Source organism: Antechinus flavipes, chromosome 3, assembly GCF_016432865.1.
Source record: "Antechinus flavipes isolate AdamAnt ecotype Samford, QLD, Australia chromosome 3, AdamAnt_v2, whole genome shotgun sequence".
In the NCBI taxonomy this organism is placed as follows: Eukaryota; Metazoa; Chordata; class Mammalia; order Dasyuromorphia; family Dasyuridae; genus Antechinus; species Antechinus flavipes.
Window position 1 is genome coordinate 575,991,979 of NC_067400.1, and position 21,187 is coordinate 576,013,165.

The following is a 21,187-nucleotide window of genomic DNA, read 5'->3' on the forward strand; positions in this document are numbered from 1 at the left end:
TGGAATGACCCTTCTGTAATGTTAGAAGTATTGAAATGTATTATGGAAGGAATTATGGAATAGCAAAAGAAATTATGGAATATGGTCCCTAGGATATTTTTCAAATTATTTTCTTTACATTGTATGATACTGGCTAGGTGCTTTTCTTTTTCATGTCCTCATTCAATAGACTTAACAAAAAGATTTATTAAATGCTTATTATGTAAAAAAGATCTGTGCTAAGCTCTCCACTGCTAAGATAAAACCATTCAATCCTTGCCAATAATAATGCTTGTGTTCTGCAGTTGTCATGTTAGGGGAATAAACATTAATTTTTAAAAATTTTGAAATACAAGGCAAAACTTATTGGTGGATTTTTTTTTTAATTTTAAAATAACTTTGGAAGAAAAAATATTATGGTAGTTCATAGAGGAATAGTGTAGTGGAGTAAAAAGAACCCTGACTTGTTTGTCTGAAGTTCTGGGTTTGAAGTAGCTCAGTCACTGGCTCATTATGGCCCTTTGGTTCCTTGCCTTTCTTTGGGTCTCAGCTGCTTTTTCTGTGAAGTGAAGGGATTGGACTAATTGATTTTCCCTTCTTCCTCTAAAATTCTGATTCCATAGGGTTTAAAGTCAGAATTTGTATCCCTTTCTTAGAAAATTGTATTTCTGTAGGCCTTCAACTTAAATACCTGTTTCTCTCACAAATAGAAAAGTCTTCTTGGACTATATGTGTTAGAGAAGGCAAGGTAGTCTACTGGAGAGCAATATGAAAAGCTGAAACCTAATTCTAGTCCTGAATCTGTGATTGAGCCTGGGGAAATCACTTTCTCTTAGTTTTCTCTTCTTCAAAATGAATAGGGGTTCAAAATGAAGTGGGATGAAATGATATCTAAAGTTTTTTCCAACTAATGATTCTATGTAATTATCTCTGTGATGTATACCTTAATGTCAGTTTAGATGAATTTGTTTTCTGATGAAAGTTTAGCTTTGAAATAAGTTTTGCCAAAAGGACAATAATAATGATAACCATAATCACAATGATATAAAAAACTTTTTTATCCAACCAACAGTTAAAGTAGTTTATTTAATCATAGTATACAAATGTACTTGGGCTTATTTAATTTATTCTCAAAATAAAATCTTATAATAAGCAAATCAATAATTGGCTTCCATAGAAATTTACCATTATCTAGCCCCTAGATTCTCTCTAGACTAGAAAGATCACTTTCTTAGTATACATTTATCAATTTTTCTTTGCAGGTGAAGAAAGCCAAGATGCAGGATTCAGGAGAGCAGAATTTAAGGTGCGTAAAGTTGAACTTTTTTATAATCCATTCCAATCTTGTCTTCATTATTTCTGGGGTTTTTTCCCCTCTTCATAGTGTGTGCTCTGATTTGGATGGAATGATGTCCCAAATTTAACACTTTATCATTTATGTCTACTTTTCATACTGCTAACAACTTGGTTTCAGATGGAAATATTTCTTCAAAATACATTCTCTCTCCCATCCCCCACCTCCATTTACTGATTACCAACAGGTATAGTACTTGTTGACTGTTTAATAGGAATGGCATTTATTCCAGTCATCTTTTTAGATTTTTTGGTCAAGACTAGATTGACCAAAACTTTTGAAAACTATACTTTCTGGCCTCTAGAAGACTTTTAGATCATCCCCTGCCTCCTCTGTTTTTGTTCTTTCCTGAATTACTACACAAAGCTACTCTAAACATACTTGTTTCTTTTTGAAAGTTTGGGGTGGAGGAGTATGACTTCTGTTTATATTTAATGCTCAGTTATTTGTGCTAATGGAGGACTTTGCCTTTGGAAGACATTTTCAGATTTCCCATGTATATTACATACATTCAAATACTCTTAGACACCACCTTTACTTAACCAAGTACAGAAGAGAGTCCAAAATGAGTATGTGGCTTATTGAGGCTTGACTGATACCATTTCTTACCTATTTAAATACAAGCTTGTTGTGAGGTAAATAAATAAGGTAACATGCATGACAACTTTGGTGATAGAAGCTTCTGTACAAATATAAATGATATCATTATCCCTTTTTTCTTTTCCCTCTATGTATTTATTTCCCCTTAGCCTTACTTGGCTTTCCCTTTTTGGTTAATAGCATGTCATACTGGATGCTATATTTTCACCTGGGAACTAGAATGACCTGGGTTCAGTCCAGAACAAGTCCAGCTGCTGGACAGTTCATAATACTCTATGAGCCTGGGCAGGTAACCTAACATCCCTATACTTTAGGCATCCTCATAAATTGTAGGGAATATGTTAGCTTACATTGGTAGTAAGATCACAGGCCTCTCTCTCCTCTAATCCTCACCTCCTCTAAACCTCAAGAGAGAGTTAAGAACAGTGCCCCACTCCTTTTTCTTTAAGGGAGATCCATTAAGTAGTGTTTGTATTTAGAGTTTTATGAATACTATGAGGAGTATATAGGAATAGACTTGATATATAGTACTCTGAAAAATTATGAACTTTTGTAGATTCAGGCATTTCTTTCTTGTTTTGTACTTCTGGTAAATAATTTTCACATTTATAACTTTTGCTATTTTGTCCATTTTTAAAATAGCTTCCACACATGTTTTAGAAATGTGAAATCTCTTTTGGACTGTTTGGGTCTGTTTTTCTCTATCACATCTTGGGTGTGTTGCTTCTTTAGACTGGGTGATGATGGGATTTAAGACTGAGAGGAATGGTGGACATGATTTGCATAGAGAATAAAGTGCAAGACTTAGATCCAGAAGCCCTGGGTGGGAATCCTAACTCAGATACTGGTTTAGGATGCAGCAATCTGAGGCTAGCTGAGAACTCACTTCCTTGTTCTTGGTATGTTTGGAGCTTTAAAAGGGTAGATTAAAAACCAACTGTTGTTGTTTATTGTTGTTGTTGTTGGTTATTATCATTATTTTACAGATGAACCAAGGCAGTCATGAATGATAAATGACCTGCCCTGTGCCACACAGGCCCTTTGAGTTCAGGCACTTTTTCCAGGATTTTTTTGATGTGTTCCTTTCTTTCCCCCCTTCTCCCTCCACCTTTCCTTTCCCTTTCTATCACTTTCACCTTCCTTTCTTTCCCTCCTTCTCTCTCCACCTTTCCTTTCCCTTTCTATCACTTTCACCTTCCTTCCTTTCTTTCTCCATTCATAGTTTGCCTTCTTTCCTTTATCTCCTGACCCATTCTGGAAAATACTGATAGACAAGGAGCGGCTCCGGGACAGATTGCTGGAATAAATTTCCATCTGTCCTCTCTCCTTCATCTTGTGCCCCCTTCTCTCCCTCCCCCCCAGCCCATCACAGATTAATCATGGTTCTCCTGTCATCATTTCTCTCCTGATTTTCAAGGTCATTTGTCAATACCTACTCTCTCCCCACTAATCTCTGGATCATAGAATTTGAAATACAAATAGGATCTTCCAAGATCATTTTATATGATCCTTCCATTTTAGGAAGGAACAGAGGAAACAGAGATGTAGAGAAGTTGAGTGATTGCCCCAGATCCTGCAGGAGGCCAGAGCTAGAACTAAACTATAGTTCTCTCACATGGAGTCTATTGCAGTGGTGCTTTCTCACAGCTGTCATTTCTTGTTATATACTGACATGTTCTCCTGATGATTGTGACTTTGATGCTGGTAGTGTTCCCCCACATACATGTAACAGTTTCACATTTGTGCCAGAGGCACTACTGGAGTCATCTTGGCCCAATTCTGAGCCTAGGCGTTGAGGCTGATCTGCCTTGCTGGTATCACTCCCTTGTCATTCTTCAATTTGAATATGGCCTAAAGAGGTCTACTGTGAGACTACTGAGTCCTCATTACCACCCAGCCTCCCTCTGGCTAGCCTGGGCCATGGTGCCCTGAGCAAAGGTTTTATAGCATTCACCAAGAATACAATTGCTATTCAATGGAGATAGAAGTGATCCTTAGAGGAAACCAGAGTCACTCACACTCCTGAGGACTTATAACACTTAGCTCTCCGGGTTCATCCTGGATGAATATAAGCCAGACAGCCTTTACATTTTGAAAAAGGGTGGTGAGGAGAATGTTGTGTGAATATCTCTTAAAAGACTATGCTGACTGACAGGGATTTGAGCAATTTCTCTGTACAAAATAAACAGCAATATGAATCTTTTGTGAAATTCAAACATGATCAGATCATGAAATGATATGGGACAAGCTACACGTGTCTTAAAGATTCTTTTTATATCCAAGTGATCTGTTCACAAGAGATAGCAGATACATGCTTTTGCAGTTGGTTTGATATCATAGTGCAGTTCCAACTTTTCAACCTAAGAACTTTTGAAATATTTCAGCAAGTTCATTTTTATATAATTTGAAAGACCTTGAAACTTATTGGTTGTTGCAAGCTTAACTTTATTTTTTGTTCAGTTAATAAACATCTGTGCTCTACAGTAAGGAACTGCCCAAATACAAATTATATAGAGTAATGTTTTGGTGACTACAGAAATTGTCATTGAATTGTTGTATGTATGTGTGCTATTATTATTAAATATAGGGGCTATTTTCAGGTACAGATCCTTAATCACAATTTGGATTGGATAATAGAAGTGATTATAATGACAGGAAAAGATTTTGTAGTCACAGATTTTATAGATGGTATGGAATTAGTACAGTCTAGAGAAGGATCATTTGATGTGTGGATTTAGCCCAACCAAGCTAAGAATGAACACTTTGACCCCATAGGGATCCTGAATTGTACTTAGTCTTGTAAGCTTGCTTAGGTATTAAGGAGCTTCACTAGCACTTTTGATCTCATAGAAGAAAATGCTTCCCTCTCAAGCAGTGAGTTTTGCTTATTTTAGTATCACACAAGTGAGATAGATCAGCTTGTTCACCATAGTATTGTTATATGGTTAGTTATAAAAACTACAAACAGGTTTTTAAAATTCTTCCAAGATGTTTTCCTTGCTTGGCTGCTTGGATTTTGGGGCCAGGATGTAAGAGTGTATACTCCTCTGCCCTCAGTTGATAATATGCTGTTCTTTGAATTTCCAAGGTTGGTGGATAGAAAATAATCCTATTTTGTGTAATTGGAAGTTCAATATGCATTTTTTTTTCTTTTCTGTGACTTATAAAGACCATATTCCATATCTCAGTGGTCAGCATAGTGCCTCCCTGGCACTTAGTAGGTGCTCAATAAATGTTTATTGATTGACACACCAGTGCTTTGTTTCTTGAAAGCTATATTAAAATTCTTTTTCATTTAATATAAGCAAGGTTAAGGCTTTATTTTGGAGGGGAAATGCTAACTTTAATTCATATCTATGCCAATACCCTTCTAGATAAATACTATTTAGAGACAATTATTCTTTTTCTTTTTAAAATTTTTTTACATTTTTATTTAAAATTTTGAGTTCCAAATTCTCTCTCCTTTCTTAGATGATATGCAGTCAGATCGAGGACATGTACAATTGTGTGAAACATTTCCATGTTAGTTACTCTATATAAGAAGACTAATAAAAGAGAAAAAAAATGAAAAATAACTTGCTTTGATCTGTATTCAGTCAATATCATTTCTTTCTCTGGCAGTGGATATAGCATGTTTCATTATTAGTCCTTTGGGATTGTCTTCAGTCATTGTATTGATGAGAATAGCTAAGTCTTTCACAGTTTTTCATCACACAATATTGTAATTACTATGTACAATTGTTGGAATCTTTACAAACTGCTAACTCATTAGAGTTGATAGATTATTGATCTGATCTTACAAGAAGATGTTTTGGGCCAGAACCTGAAACAAGGTACTAAGTAGAACTAATTAGTACAATGCTTGTGTTTACACCTTTACTCATTGGAGTTCACAAGTATGGGAGATTCACAAAGTAAACTTTGTAACTTTGTGAATTCACACCTCCCTTGAAGCTCTTTGGGCCAGAGAGCATTATGGGAGAAAACCCATAATCCCTCTCTCTTGTATCCCACAATTCCTCTCGTATCCCACAATTCCTCTCTCTCATATAAAAAGAGACAGACAGAGGCTCTCGGGGAGATTTCAGCGGAATTACGCCAGAAGCCCTCTCTCCGAAGCAAGAATAATATTTTCCACTTGGCTGGCTGGTGGCAGAAGAAAGAGTTTTCAGAGGAAGAAGCTACGAGTCGAGAGTTCAGGGGACAACCAGATTCATCTTCATCTCACACCACTGTGATTGGTCGCTGGGCTCCTGCACTCCCCCCACTGAGACCAAGCTGGTCTGAAAGACTCACCAGAAAGCTAACCGGGCTATATTAGAAACAATAAAAGATCTGAACTTTTATCACCTGGCTGCGTTTTGAGAAGAACAAGAACTCCAACATACAATGTTCTGGTTCTGTTCACTTTACTACACATCAATTCTTATCTTTCCAGGGTTTTCTGAAATCATCCTGCTTGTCATTTCTTATGGCACAATAATATTTCATTACAATCATATGCCACAGATTGTTTAACCATTCTCCATTTCATGGACATACCTTTGATTTCTAATTCATACCTACAGCAATAGTGCATTAGTATCTCAGTTTTCTCACATCTTCTCTAACATCTAACACTTCACTTTTTTCTCATATTATCCCCTCTGATAGGTGATACCCCAGAATTATTTTAATGTGCATTTCTGTGATCAGTAGTGGCAGAGCACTGTTTTCATGATTCTAGATAGCTTTGATTTCTTTATCATATTCTTTGATCATTAGTTTAATTGGGGAATGACTTGTATTTTTTATAAATTTTTATGAATTTGACTCCATTTTCTATATATTTGAGAAATTAGGCTTTTATTAAAGATACTTGATGTAAAATTTCCCCCAGTATTCTGCTTTCCTTCTAATTTTGTTTGCATTGGTTTTCTTAAATTCTTCCCTTATCATAAATCTGACAGATAAACTATTCCATACTTTCTTAATTTGCTTATGGTATCATACTTTATGGGCAAATCATGTACCCCCTTTTTTTTTAACCTTATTTTGATATATGGTGTGAGATTTATTATATTTATTTTCTGTCACACTTTTTCCAGTTTTCCCCAATTGTCAAATAATGAGTTTTTGTTTCATAAAATTGAATCTTTGGGTTCATCATGTACCAGATTACTCTGTCATTTACTGTAATATAATTTGTACCTAATCTATTCCATTGATCCATCACTCTATTTCTTAACCAGTATCAGATTGTTTTGATAATTATTGTTTTATAATGTAGTTTGAGACCTGGTACAAGACAATTATTCTTTTTTAAAAAAATTTTAGTAATATTTTATTTTTCCAGTTACATGTAAAAATAGTTTTCAGCATTCAGTTTTGTAAGATTTTGAGTTCTGCATTTTTTCTCCCTTTCTCCCTTACTTCCTACTTCTGTGTGAGACATTAAGCAATCTGATTATATGTTATTCTTGTACAATTATTTTAAACATATTTCCATATTAGTCATGTTGTGAAAGAAGAATCAGAACAAAAGAGGGGGGAAACACTAGAAAGAAAAAAACAGATAAACAAAAAAGGTGAAAATAGTATGCTTCAATCCACATTCAGTCTCCATATTTCTCTTTCTGGATGTGGATGATATTTTCCATCCTAAGTCTATTGAAATTGCAAGACAGTTATTCTTGATCAGTTGACGTAGAAAAACTTTTTTGAATGGTCATATATGTAGACACCTTTTATTTAATTTTTTTAATTTTAATTTTAATTTTTTTCATAATTATAACTTTTTATTGACAGAACCCATGCCTGAGTAATTTTTTACAACATTATCCCTTGCATTCACTTCTGTTTTGACTTTTCCTCTCCCTCCTTCCACCCCCCTCCTCCAGATAACAAGCAGTCCTATACATGTTAAATATGTCACAGTATATCCTAGATACAATATATGTGTGCCGAACCAAACAGTTCTCTTGTTGCACAGGAAGAATTGGACTCAGAAGGTAAAAATAACCCAGGAAGAAAAACAAAAATGCAAATAGTTTACATTCATTTCCCAGTGTTCTTTCTTTGGGTGTAGCTGCTTCTGTCCATCATTGATCAGTTGAAACTGAGTTAAATCTTCTCTTTGTCGAAGAAATCCACTTCCATCAGAATACATCCTCATACAAGTATCGTTGTTGAAGTATATAATGATCTCCTGGTTCTTCTCATTTCACTTAGCATCAGTTCATGTAAGTCTCTCCAAGCCTCTCTGTATTTATCCTGTTGGTGTAGACACCTTTTAATGAATAACTTAAATCTAACGGAAAAACTATGATACTATCCTTTGTTCATTTTTAAAAAATATATATATGATGTTAAGAAGCGAACCAATGAAATACTTTTTAAAAAAAAATATGTCTCTTGGGACAGCTAGGTGGCACAGTGGAAAAGTACAACAGCTCTGAAGTGAGAAGGATCTGAGTTCAAATCTGGTCCCAAACACTTACCACTTCCTAGCTGTGTGACCCTGGGCAAGTCACTTAACCTCAATCTCCATCACCACTACCACTATCCCCCCCAAAAAACAAAACAAAACAAAACAAAAAAAACAACTATCTTATAGTAGGCTGGATACAGCTATATCTGTCAGGTCTTAACTTCTTATTTTCTTCCTGTTCTTTTTTTACTGACACTATTTATACTGGAGACTTCTGGGCCTATGGATCCCCTTACTCTAGTTCTTAGAGAACTAGCATCTCATCAAGGCCACAAAGCAGCAGGAAGAGAGAGAGCTAAAGCTGAGAAATAGTGGAAGAGTGGGAAAAAAATAGAAGTGAAAGTAGAGGAGACAGTTGTAGAAAGAGAAGAGACAGGAACCTTGGAGGGGAAATGTACTTCATGTTTGTAAGCACTGGTATCTGTCTTCCTACAATCAATATTTGGGACATTGCTACTAGCCCATTCTAATCACCTTTCTTAACTTGTTATCTGATTTACTTAATCTTGGGTTTGAATGTATTGTTACTGGGGGATAGGAGAGGGATTTCCATCAATTTTCTATTTAATGAGAATAATAAAGTAGCTCTCTTTTATAGTGCTGATGTCAAGAGATAGGAATAATATCTCATTCATAGGCTATAAGTTTCTTCTGTATTATTCTTTGGGAACATAATCTGGCCCTTAGTATATTGAATCTGTGTGCAAATTAGTTCTCCTGATCCCTAATAGACCCAGTAGGTCTTTAAACTTTTCCTTTTCTTCCTCTCATGTGTTTTTGTTTCTTTTAAATGGAAAAAAAGCATTTAGGAGTTAAGTTTTATTTTATAGTAATTATTGTAATTTTAGTAATAACAGCCTATGCTCTACCACAAACCAGACTATTTTCTGGAACTTCTTCTGGGGGGGCCACTTTGGGAATCCTGTCCTTAACTTTTCCCTGAAAGCCTCGAAAAGATCTTATAGGCCTGAGAGTCTCAAAGCCTCATTGCCCTTCAGGGAGCAAGATCAGGTTGGAGAGAGTTTCTTCCAGACTCACCAGGAACATTTATTTATTCCACCCATAAATATGGAAAAATGGGTATTATGTACCCATAAATATACAAACTTCCCTCTGTGTGTAGGTAAATTTCATATAGTTTGGGGGAGAGGTATGGGTAAATAAAACAAGGTTCATATCCTTGGGAGAGCTTACCACTCAGTAGGGGAAATTATGAAATGTGTCCAGATAATTAGAAAGTGGATTAGCCCATGAGAGACTCCAGAAAAGAAAGGCAGATTGCTATGGGCTCAGATGATAGAGTAAGAGCACTTTCACCTGAGATGTGAAGAAGCCAATGTTTAAACATTGTCAGTCATTTCAATTGTGATTTTGGTGGCTAACATTAATTTTGATTCTTTCTAGTCAGGTGAGCAACCCTGAAGGCAGTGATCAGAAACCTGAAACTTCAAGTCTTTCTTCAAACCTTACCATGTCAGATGAAAGTAAGTACCCAAGAAACAGATCCCTTCAGTAATTCATTTTCATGGTGTGCAGAAAGGACCAGTTTCACTTCTCCTGACCTATTTGGATGGAGAACACAAATCACTCAGATGCTCAGGCAGTGAATCCCATTCAGTCATTTCTTTCACATTCTAAGCAGAGGGGATGTTTCCTAGGGAGATTAGGGCCATACTTAGCATCAGAAAAGCTTGTGAATCCTCATAGGACTTCAAGACTTAGGCCCAAGAGAAAAAGTTAAGAACTTGTGCAAATTACTATTAAGCTGTCACATTAATATCTGAAGTAAGTCTTCTGAGAACCAAGTCTGCTTTTGTTTTCAAGATTTGTAGGTTACCAAACTCTCACTTATGCTCCCCTAGCTTCCTTGTTAGATCACAATAATAACAAAGGGTACTTACTCCTATAGGAGGTCTATACACATTTTGAATCAGTCAGTCAAAAAATGGAATGAAATGGAGAAGCCTTTATTAAGGGCACAGCACCATACTTAGCATTTAGGATACAAGAAAATAGAACCATATTTTTCAAAGGGCTCATGTTCTAATTAGGGGCAATCCACACATGAAGGAAGGCTCAGTTTCATACCAAAAAAAAAAAAAAAATCTAAAAGAAATAAGTTGGTCCCTTTTCTGCCACTGGGAAGTCTTGGGCTGGTGATTTCTTGAGCTTGGGAGTTCTTAGCTCCAAATAGGCTAAAGATAATTAGGGATCTTCAGTAAACCTGCTATCATTAGTGTGAGCTCCTGATGGGATGGGTGAAGCAGCCCAGGTTTGGAGAAGAAACAAGTCTAAAAGCTTCTTTGCTGCTCATTAATGAGATCATAACTGAGAGTGGACTCTGTACTTCTTGAGTGAGATAGTGAGACCTCTCAAAAGAGAGGGAGAGGGAGATACAGATGCTAAACACCATATTACTTTTAAAAATTCTATCTCCATAGGACATTTGCCTTTCAAAATTTTTCCCTTTCACTCCAAGATTTTTCATCACTTTATCTTAGAGAGCAGAGATTCTTCATCTTTTTTTGTTCTGTGAATTTTTTCTCTGATTGTTTTCAAATGTATAAAATAAAATATGTAAGATTAGAAATGAAAATTTGTTATATTGAAATTCAGCTATTAAAATTTTGCAGATTCTAAGAGTTCTTAACTCCTGCCCTAGAATATCCCATCGTAATCTAAAGGTCCCATTTCATGGCTGTAAAAGGCACTACTTTGAAGCTGTCTGCCCTACCTCTCAACCAATGTAAATTCTGTCTCCTAAGGTGACTTTGATGCTCAGAATGTATTTCTTCTTCCCCCCAGTTCTCCAAATAATGACACTAGACCAATCCATAACCAACCCTTAGAGGATTCCCTAGTACAAGTCCCTCCTTGACATATGCCATATTCTCCTTGACTTCTCTTTTGATTTTACTGTTGTATTTTACCAGTTTTTTCCTTTATCATTAAATTTTCCTAGCTCTCAAGAATCTGGGGCTAGATCTCACTTGTTTTTGGAGCAGTGGGTAATATCTAATTAAACCCCTGACTCACAACTCCCAGAATTTTTACTTTGTGTTCTTTTGGATAATATCTTTGAGGACTAAAATAGTTTAGGGAAAAGATTTTAAAAGACCCTCAAGTAAAAGATTATGGTAACGTCAGATTTTCTGTTTAATGTGCAGTTTCTATCTATATGAATTGGTATTAAAACTGATTTCACAGTACTATTAATACTAAGCATTTGTATAATGTTTTACATTTTTCAAAGTGCAGTATGTGTCTTATTTAATTTGATCCTCACAACAACCATGGGAGGTAAGTGCTCATTTTCCATTTTACAGTTGAGAACACTGAGAAAGACAGAATTTAAGTGTTTGCCCAAAATCACATGGCTAAGTTAAATATCTGAGGCTGCATTTGAACTCGGGTGTTCCTGACTTCAGATTCAGCATTTGAACCCATTCTGTTGCCTCACTTCGTAATATCAGCCCAAATACTTGTGGTTACTTAATTTGTTTAGTTTCCTTTTGACCATGACCTTTAAATTTTCAAGAGTGATTTCTTCTTTCCTCCCTGGTAATAGCCAGGGCCAAAACTATGGGACACATTAGATAATTAGAGAAAGCAAGGCCTGCTCATCTTTTTCCCATTAAGTGTCAGTTTTTCCCATTAAGTAGATTTTATTCCTTAAACTTAGAAGAATTTGGTTGTTTGGAGAGTGTGTTTCTTTTTTTTTTTTTTTAATTTCTGAATTTTTTTTTAAATTTTTATTTAATAATTACTTTATATTGACAGAATCCATGCCAGGGTAATTTTTTTTTTTTTTTACAACATTTATCCTTTGCACTCGTTTCTGTTCTAATTTTTTTCCCCTCCCTCCCTCCACCTCCTCCCCTAGATGACAAGCAGTCCTTTATATGTTGGATATGTTGCAGTATATCCTAGATACAATATATGTTTGCAGAACCGAACAGTTCTCTTGTTGCATAGGGAGAATTGGATTCAGAAGGTATAAATAACCCGGGAAGAAAAACAAAAATGCAGATAGTTCACATTCGTTTCCCAGTGTTCTTTCTTTGGGTGTAGCTGCTTTTGTCCGTCATTTATCAATTGAAACTCAGGTCTCTTTGTCAAAGAAATCCACTTCCATCAAAATATGTCCTCATATAATATCGTTGTCAAAGTGTTCTGCTCATTTCAAGCATCAGTTCATGTAAGTCTCGCCAGTCCTCTCTGTATTCATCCTGCTGGTCATTTCTTACAGAACAATAATATTCCATAACATTCATATACCACAATTTACCCAGCCATTCTCCAATTGATGGGCATCCATTCATTTTCCAGTTTCTGGCCACTACAAACAGGGCTGCCACAAACATTTTGGCACATACAGGTCCCTTTCCCTTCTTTAGTATTTCTTTGGGATATAAGCCCAATAGAAACACTGCTGGATCAAAGGGTATGCACAATTTGATAATTTTTTGGGCATAATTCCAGATTGCTCTCCAGAATGGTTGGATTCGTTCACAACTCCACCAACAATGCATTAGTGTCCCAGTTTTCCCGCATCCCCTCCAACATTCATCATTATTTTTTCCTGTCATCTTAGCCAATCTGACAGGTGTGTAGTGGTATCTCAGAGTTGTCTTAATTTGCATTTCTCTGATCAATAATGATTTGGAACACTCTTTCATATGAGTGGTAATAGTTTCAATCTCATCCTCTGAAAATTGTCTGTTCATATCCTTTGACCATTTATCAATTGGAGAATGGCTTGATTTCTTATAAATTTGAATCAGTTGAGAGTGTGTTTCAGAGACTCATTCTGTTTCAGGGTCATTCAAACATTTATTTACATTGGTCCCACTTGACCTGACTTTATTCTTCCCCTGAACTAAAGGTACTCTGACTTCTTTAAAATCATTTAGAAAGAGGAAGTTTGGTCTACTTTTCCATAGTTTACCCTAGAGAGCACACGCTTAGTAATTTTAGACAAAGATCGTGGTCATATCTAATATTATAACATGGACTTATCCTATAAGATCCAATAGGTTGCTTCCTACCACTGAGATGTGAACATTTTGCCTGGTTTTTCCTTTACTTGAGGGTGTGCTTCCCAGAAGAAAGATAACAGGGTGTTGCTAAGAAAAGGCCTGTTGCCTGAAGAGGATCCCCTTGGAATGTGGACTTATGTTCTGGTTTTGACTTCTTTTCAAGTGATATTGGACAGCCCTGAATGAGTCCTTTAAATAAGAGACTGTCTTATTTAAGTGACAAGATTGTAAACTGAAGTCCAAAAGCCTCTCTGCTACAGATTTATAGTCTTTCCACTGTAAAGTGAATGAATTAACTGGATGATCCCTAGAGACCTTTTTCAGTTTTAAATTTCTGTAATTCTGATAGTTACAGGGAGGTCCTCAGCTTAGCTCTTTGCTGATTCTAAAGCAGTTTTGGAACCCTAGTTTTCCAAGTCTGCCACCTGCCATATCATTTTGATGTCCATTCAGCTCAGAAAAGTCCCCATTCTTCACAAGGTATCAGAAGCAGATACAGTTTTAGAACCCTTCTGTTTGCCTCTTGGCAAGACCTTTCTTTGCTCCCAATTAGCTCCCAAAGGGATCCGAGAGACAACAGAGCGAGCTGCTTCTGCTACATCCCCAGAAGTGGAGTTGGCTACAAATTGGAGAGGGCAGTGAATGCAAACTGTGATCCCCTTATGTAGTTTGTGTCTAAGCATATGGAGCCTCCTGAAACCTGTATGGGTGTGGAAAATGTTCCTTCTCTCTGAACTTCCTTCTGCCTGAACAGAGTACCCAAGCCCAAAGAAGTTCTAACCCTCTTGTTTTGCTGAAGAGGAAACTGATCTCTCAGAGGGAAGTGGTCCCACTTGGGACCAGAATTCAAGTCTCTTGACTTATATAGTCCAGTTATTTTTCCACCTCAGCACACCAGTTGTCCTGCATTACTTTTAAAGATTGTACTATAGGATATTTGACTTTATTTAAAAATATATTTCTATTTCTGTTTCATCTGATGATTTTTTTTTATTTCAGTTATGACATGTGCTGATTACATCCCTCAATCATCAAATGATTATACCTCACAGATGTATTCTGCAAAGTAAGTTCATAAACTATTTCCAAAATTCACATACTGTTTCTCTGGATTTTTTTTTTAACCAACTTACTTTGAATACTGGATTATTTTTTCTTACTCCTCTTTCTCTCTATAAGTTTTATGATTCTCCAGACATGAATCTATTAATCTGGAAGTCATACAGGGAAGCATTCTGTTAGAAAATGCTGACAGTGGCCTTTGGCCCTCTTTAGGGGGTAATGAGGAGCATCAACACAGATCCACACATTGGCATTTTCCAGCTTATTCTACATCTTCACTATTTACCTTGGTGAGGGAAGGTTTTTGTAGGAGAAATAAGCCTATGAGTGTCCTGGATAGGACAACTTTCTCTTTCTTCAAAATGGTTCTTTGCCTCCCTCTTCTCTGATCTCATTTTTACAATTAGCCTGATAATAGTATTAGTAGTAGTAGATTATCATTACTTCTTGTTTGGACTATTTCATTAGCCTTGTAACTTGATATCTTTACCTTTCCTTCCTTTAGTCTACCCTGTGTGTATGAGTAGATCAGTCATCCTAAACTAAATGATCATTATGTTGATCTCATGATTAAGTTTCTTTATGACTTCCTTTTGCCAATCAAGGAAAGCCCATATTCCTTAGCATGGAGTTAATTTATCTACTAACTCCTTTCATGCGCTCTCTGCTGTTACAGAACTATATCACTAATCTTTGGCCTATTCTTTTATCTCCTTCCATTCTAGTCTCCCCTTTTTCTAGTCTACCCATTTTTCAAGATCCACTAAAATTGCCATCACTTCCATTAAGCCTTCAATAATCTCTACCTGCTTGATGGCTCCTAATTTATGTTATCATCTGTACATTTTCTTTGTCCCACTAGTGTGCCATAACGTACACTGCTTGTACCTTACTTGTGGCAGACATGGCATTCTATCTGTAATAGTTTTTTATCCATGTCTTGCTTCTCATACTTATTGTAAAACTAGTTTAGGGTAGGGACTCTGTCTGCACTTTGTATCCCATACAATGTTTAGCATATAGTAGAGACTCTTTAAATGTTTTTTGAAATATATAAAATTGACGTGTCTAATGTAAGCAACTTTTTTTGTTTTTAATTTTCTAGACCTTATGCACATATCCTCTCAGTCCCTGTATCGGAATCTACTTACTCTGGCCAGACTCAGTACCAGACACTTCAGCAGTCCCAACCCTATGCTGTCTACCCTCAGGCATCCCAACCTTATGGACTACCTCCTTTTGGTAAGGCATATTATTTAAGCACTCTCTAGGAATATTAATGAAAATCCTACAAACTTTCCTCCCAAAACAGTGGCTATGACTAACATCATAAGGACTGAAGGTTGTTTTATGTTGAACAGGTACTTTATTTAATCTGCTTGCCTGCTGGATGTCAGCCATGTGTATGGTGCACAAGACTTAAAATTGTGTCTCAGAAATCTTTTTTGAGAGACTGTAAACTCATGTCTATGTCATCAGCCAAAACTTGTGACTTTTTAGATCTATGGAAGAATAGAAAACCTAAAATCCTTTAGTATTTAGTAAGCCCCTTGAGGGTTTATACTTTGACTATTTTTATGTCTGCAGAATATATCACTACCCAAAATGGGGACTTAGTCAATACTGTGTGAGGAGATAAGTAATATCTCCTCTCTTTTGGAACTAAGTCAGCTAAAGTTCTTTGAAGTCCTTGTACTCCTTTGAATATTGTAACAGTAGTGTGGATTTATTCTTTATTTAAGCAGTGAAGTCAGCTTTTACCAAAAGTTTTAATAGCAGTTCAAATTATATCTAGTATTTTTTTTTTCAAAATAAGGTTTGTAGAGTGTGCTAAGGACTTACCACCTGCCTACAATTAGTATGAAAAGGTGTATTTTATTAATTGTCAAGTATTCATCAGACACTAAAGATCTACAGTAATGGTGCCTGCCTTTGACTTTCACTCCTCAAGTGAGGACCAATTTGGATTTTGTGTGACAGTAGTAGAAAGCTCAGCTTTTATTACCCACAAACTCAATGTTATACCTTCATTGCAGCCAACTGAAGAAGCAACAGAGTGAGGAGCATTAACTAATGATTTTTGGCAATATTTTCTAGGTCAGTGGAGGAGTTCAAGAGTTTTTTCTTTTTTTTTTAAATCCTTCATCCCCTGCTTTCACTGTCTGTTATTCCTGCCTATCAAGTTGTCAGCCAGAATCAGATATTTTGGCATATACTTAACCACCTACTTCTCCCATTTTGTAGGACACAGCCCATCCCAGACCTTCTCATCCTGGGTTTTTCTTGTTTGTGTTCTCCCATTAACCTTCCATAGAACCTTTGGCCAGTGGACTAGGTCGTCTTCCAATATTCTATAAGTTTCCTAGATAGCACTCAGGCCATCCAGCTGTTACTCCTCACTTTCAATATGGTACCAGGTAGATACTTGAATAAATTAGAACTAAAATTAAAAGGAAATTCTACAAAGTAGAGCTTGAGTATCATTTTTAATGTATTTTGTAGAGACCTATTTGTGTTGAGCATTTAAGAAAGTATTAAAAGAACATTGATAGCATCTCTTAAAAATATTCTTTATAATCTACTCATCATATTTATGAAAATTAAAAAGTAGAGAGAATCTCTGCATATATTGCCAAAGAAACCATCAGAATTTCCTTGACTGGTTACATTAAATAGAGATGGAGGGTAGGAAAGGGATGGTGTTTCCACAGTGAAGAAGGCTGATATTTCGTAATATGCACCTAAAACTAGCTTACCGATGGTCTAACATCATCCCATTATTATTTTATTGTATGGCTGACAGTTTAAATTTGGGGTAGATTCTTGACGCGAACATATTTGGGGACCAGGACCACACTATACGTAAACCTTATATACAAGGACTTAGGCATGTTAAATCTGACAAAGAGAAGATTTAGAAAGGTCATGATAGCCACTGTCAAGTGTCTTGTGCACCGTTCTGTGATAGAGAACTGAAACTTGTCACAATTTGGCTTTAGGAGGCAAAACTCAGGAATGGGACAAGTTATAAAATAGAAAATAGAAGTTTCATGCAAAGGAAAACTCCCTGACAATTAAAACTGCTCCTAAGTGGAATGGGCTGCTTCTTGAGATAGGGGGAGCCCTTCCTGGAATTTTCAGGCAGTGGCTGATACCCACTTTTCAGGTATGTTATTGAGTGGATTCTTGTTCAAGCCCTGGTTAGATTCCAGTGGCTTCTGTGCTGCCTTCCTCAGATTCTGTGATTTCCTGATTGTGTGACCATGGATGAACAAGTTGCCTATCTTCCTGAGCCTCCCTTTCTTATTTGTAAATGGTTGATAATAAAACTTGTATGTATCAGATGGTCTATGAAGATCACTATGATCTTCAGAAGTTTAAATTGCAACTTAATTATTACATACGTATGCCCTATCTCTGGTGATTTACTTACTATCTTGGGACTTTTTGTTTAGTATTTGTAGGAGAATTTGTATAGGAAGGTTTATATAATTTTAAGAAGAATTCATCCTTTTAAAAGATATCCCTAAATAATACTTTGCGTGTTCTGAAAAATGTGTATGCTTCTGAGTAATACCTCGCTTATTTTTGCTTCATTTTCAAAAATTGTAATTCTTACTATTGGTCTTAGTTCAATCTCTCTTTGTTCTAGACATTCACAGGATTATTAAAAAAAAAAATACTCTGTTTGTCTGAAACATGGATAGTACTTGAAAATGCCTCTATTGTTGACCACCATAGAGAGTCGTCATTGGTTTTCAGTGGTGGATCTAAAGTGAAGAAGATTCCCTCACTGATGCAAGTGGTAGTTAGATGATCTCCTTTGAAGGAGATGAAGAGAGCGTGTTATCTCTGATATGTAGAAGCAGGAAGTAAGGGACAGTGCTTTTCAGTTTCATTTGAGGGATAAATAAAGAAAGGGGACCTGACTTTTTTCCTGTGGTCATATTGGTTGCTTGTTACCATTTTACTTTTTCTTAAAAAATTTAATTTTTAATCAAATAATAGCTCATTCTGAGATCTGCTGAGTCAACAGAGACAGAGTGAGCTCATTTGCTCCATGCTTTTCAACATTGAAGCATTCTTCAGCTATTGACTAAATTAATCCTCACTAAGGAGCTATTTCAATGATGTTAATTACATTGTGTGTGTTTTTGGGGGAGGGAGACACACACCACCCACACAGATATAGAGAGAGGAAAGAAAGGGGGAGGGAAAGAGGAAGAGAGGCGATGATGGTGATGATGGAGTGTTGATGATTAGAAAGGATGCTGCTACCTAGGAACCCAGAAGCAATCTGTAAGAAGCCTTGGTTTCCAAGGAGTATACACGCATTGGTTTGAAGCCACCTGGGCTAATTTCCCAGATTTTTAGCATGTTAGTAAGCAATGTACAAAATAAAATTTCAGAAAATTAGAAGGTGCTGGCTGAGACCATATGTATTAGTGCAGGGGTCCTCAAACTTTTTAAATAGGGGGCCAGTTCACTGTCCCTCAGACTGTTGGAGGGCCAGACTATAGTAAAAACAAAAACTTTGTTTTGTGGGCCTTTAAATAAAGAAAGTTCATAGCCCTGGGTGAGGGGGATAAATGTCCTCAGCTGCCGAATCTGGCCCACGGGCTGTAGTTTGAGGACCCCTGTATTAGTGCATAGTACATAGAACCATGAGTTGGAAGGACCTGCATCCTAATTCCAGCTCCTCCACTGTGTAAGTCACTCTGCTCTGCTCCCTAGCCTTGGTTTCCTCATTTGTAAAATGAAAATATTGTACTAGATGATTCTGAAGTTCTAACATTCTCTTATCATAAGAATATCTTTGTACAAATATTGCTGAGGGGAGGTGAAACCTTTTTAAAAGAGAGCATGATGACAGGCATGAAAAGTAGTGGAATGTCATAATAACCATAGTAGGGCTAGAAATATTTTAGGTATCTCATAAATACTTCAGAAAATCAAATGTTTTGCCCTGTTATAGGGAAGTTCTTGTTATCTACCTTAGGGATACTGTTCTTTAGTCTTCCTAAATCAACTCAGAGAATCATCAGAGTATTGTTATTATGTCCTCATAACTTAGATAAAGCATTCACTGTTTTCATTATTGAAATTTCCCCATTTACTACTACTACTGCTTTTTTTTTTTTTTTTTTTTTTTGCTGAGGCAATTGGGGTTAAGTGACTTGCTCAGGGTCACACAGCCAGGAAGTGTTAAAGTGTCTGAGGTCACATTTGAACTCAGGTCTTCCTAACTTCAAGTCTGGCGTTCTATCCACTGTACCACCTAGCTGCCCTTCCTTCCCCCCATTTACTTCTTAAAGTTGTATTAAACAAATCTATTAGCAAACTTTTAGAATTAGTAGCAAGATAAAAGGCTTCTGACTCAATTAAGTTTTTTCCATTGTTAGCAAATCTTCTTTGGTTTAGAGGTATGTAGACTAAATTAGTACTGGAGTTTAAGGGAAGAGATGAGAATAAGCATTTCTTATGCCTATATGTGCCAGGCACATTCTAAATAGTTTACAAGTATCTCATTTGCTCCTCACAACAGCTCTGAAAGGTGACTGCTGTGTTATTAATCCCATTTTGCATATGAGGAAACTGAGGTAGAAAGAGTTAAGTGACTTGCTGAGGAAGTAAAAAACACAGCTAGTAAGTATCTTAAGAGTCCCAGTGCTCTATCCACTGTACTACTTTGCTGCCTCGACCTTGACCTTGACCTTGACATAGACATAGATTTCTTGTTTCTTATTCACAAATCTGCTTTGAACTACATTTTGGAATACTACTGACTTTCCAATCATCCAAAAAAAAAAATAATAAACATTTTAGGAAAGAAGCATTCAAGCCTGTGAAGGATAGTTGCAAAATCTATATCCAGCAGTTAATTGGAGAGCCAGTGATGACCCCTAACAACTTTTCTATCCTTTTTGAAAGAAATAGTTCTTACTGGGAAATGAATGTAAACTGCTTACATTTTTGTTTTTCTTCACGGGTTATTTATACCTTCTGAATCCAATTCTCCCTGGGCAACAAGAGAACTGTTCGGTTCTGCATACATATATTGTATCTAGGATATATTGCAACATATTTAACATGTATAGGATTGCTTGCCATCTGGGGTAGGGAATGGAGAGAGGAAGGGGGAAAATCGGAACAGAAGTGAGTGTAAGGGATAATGTTGTAAAAAATTACCCTGGCATGGATTCTGTCAATAAAAAGTTATTATAAAAAGAAAGAAAAAGATATCTTCTTGACAGTTAAGTTTCATATCAGATTAATTCCATTATAATTAAAACCGTCACATAATGTTATGTACAGAAAGGGACTTGAAGACTCAACTGATGATCCATTTACATCTTCAAGCATCATTCTGTACAACATTTCTGCCCACCAGAAGATATTACCCAGGCATGGGTTCTGTCAATGAAAAGTTAATTAAAGAAAGAAAGAAAGAAATAGTTCTTGATCTGGTTTCTTAAACCACAGATTACTTAACTATTTAAAATAATCTGTGATTTCATCCAAAGCATAGCTCCTCCAGGTCTTGCTAGTGATCTCCCTTGAGTTTCTGTATCTATAGCTAATGACCAATTTGGAGATAAAAACTTTTTGTAAACTGCATTGGAGCCATTCCTGAGACCCCAGAGATAGTCATTGGTAGGAGCGTATAATAATTCCACTGACCTA

The 21,187-nt window shown here is 36.3% G+C and overlaps 1 protein-coding gene across 2 annotated transcripts in view; it reads left to right on the forward strand.

Annotated features, from left to right (window-relative positions):
* Positions 1–21,187, forward strand: part of EYA3 (EYA transcriptional coactivator and phosphatase 3) — a 102,828-nt gene that overhangs the window by 44,720 nt on the left and 36,921 nt on the right. For both annotated transcript variants that reach the window (XM_051988050.1, XM_051988051.1), the window contains exons 3-6: positions 1,242–1,285; positions 9,807–9,886; positions 14,441–14,507; positions 15,609–15,745. In XM_051988050.1, the coding sequence (XP_051844010.1) occupies positions 1,242–1,285; positions 9,807–9,886; positions 14,441–14,507; positions 15,609–15,745 (328 nt within the window). The remainder of the gene's footprint in view (positions 1–1,241; positions 1,286–9,806; positions 9,887–14,440; positions 14,508–15,608; positions 15,746–21,187) is intronic.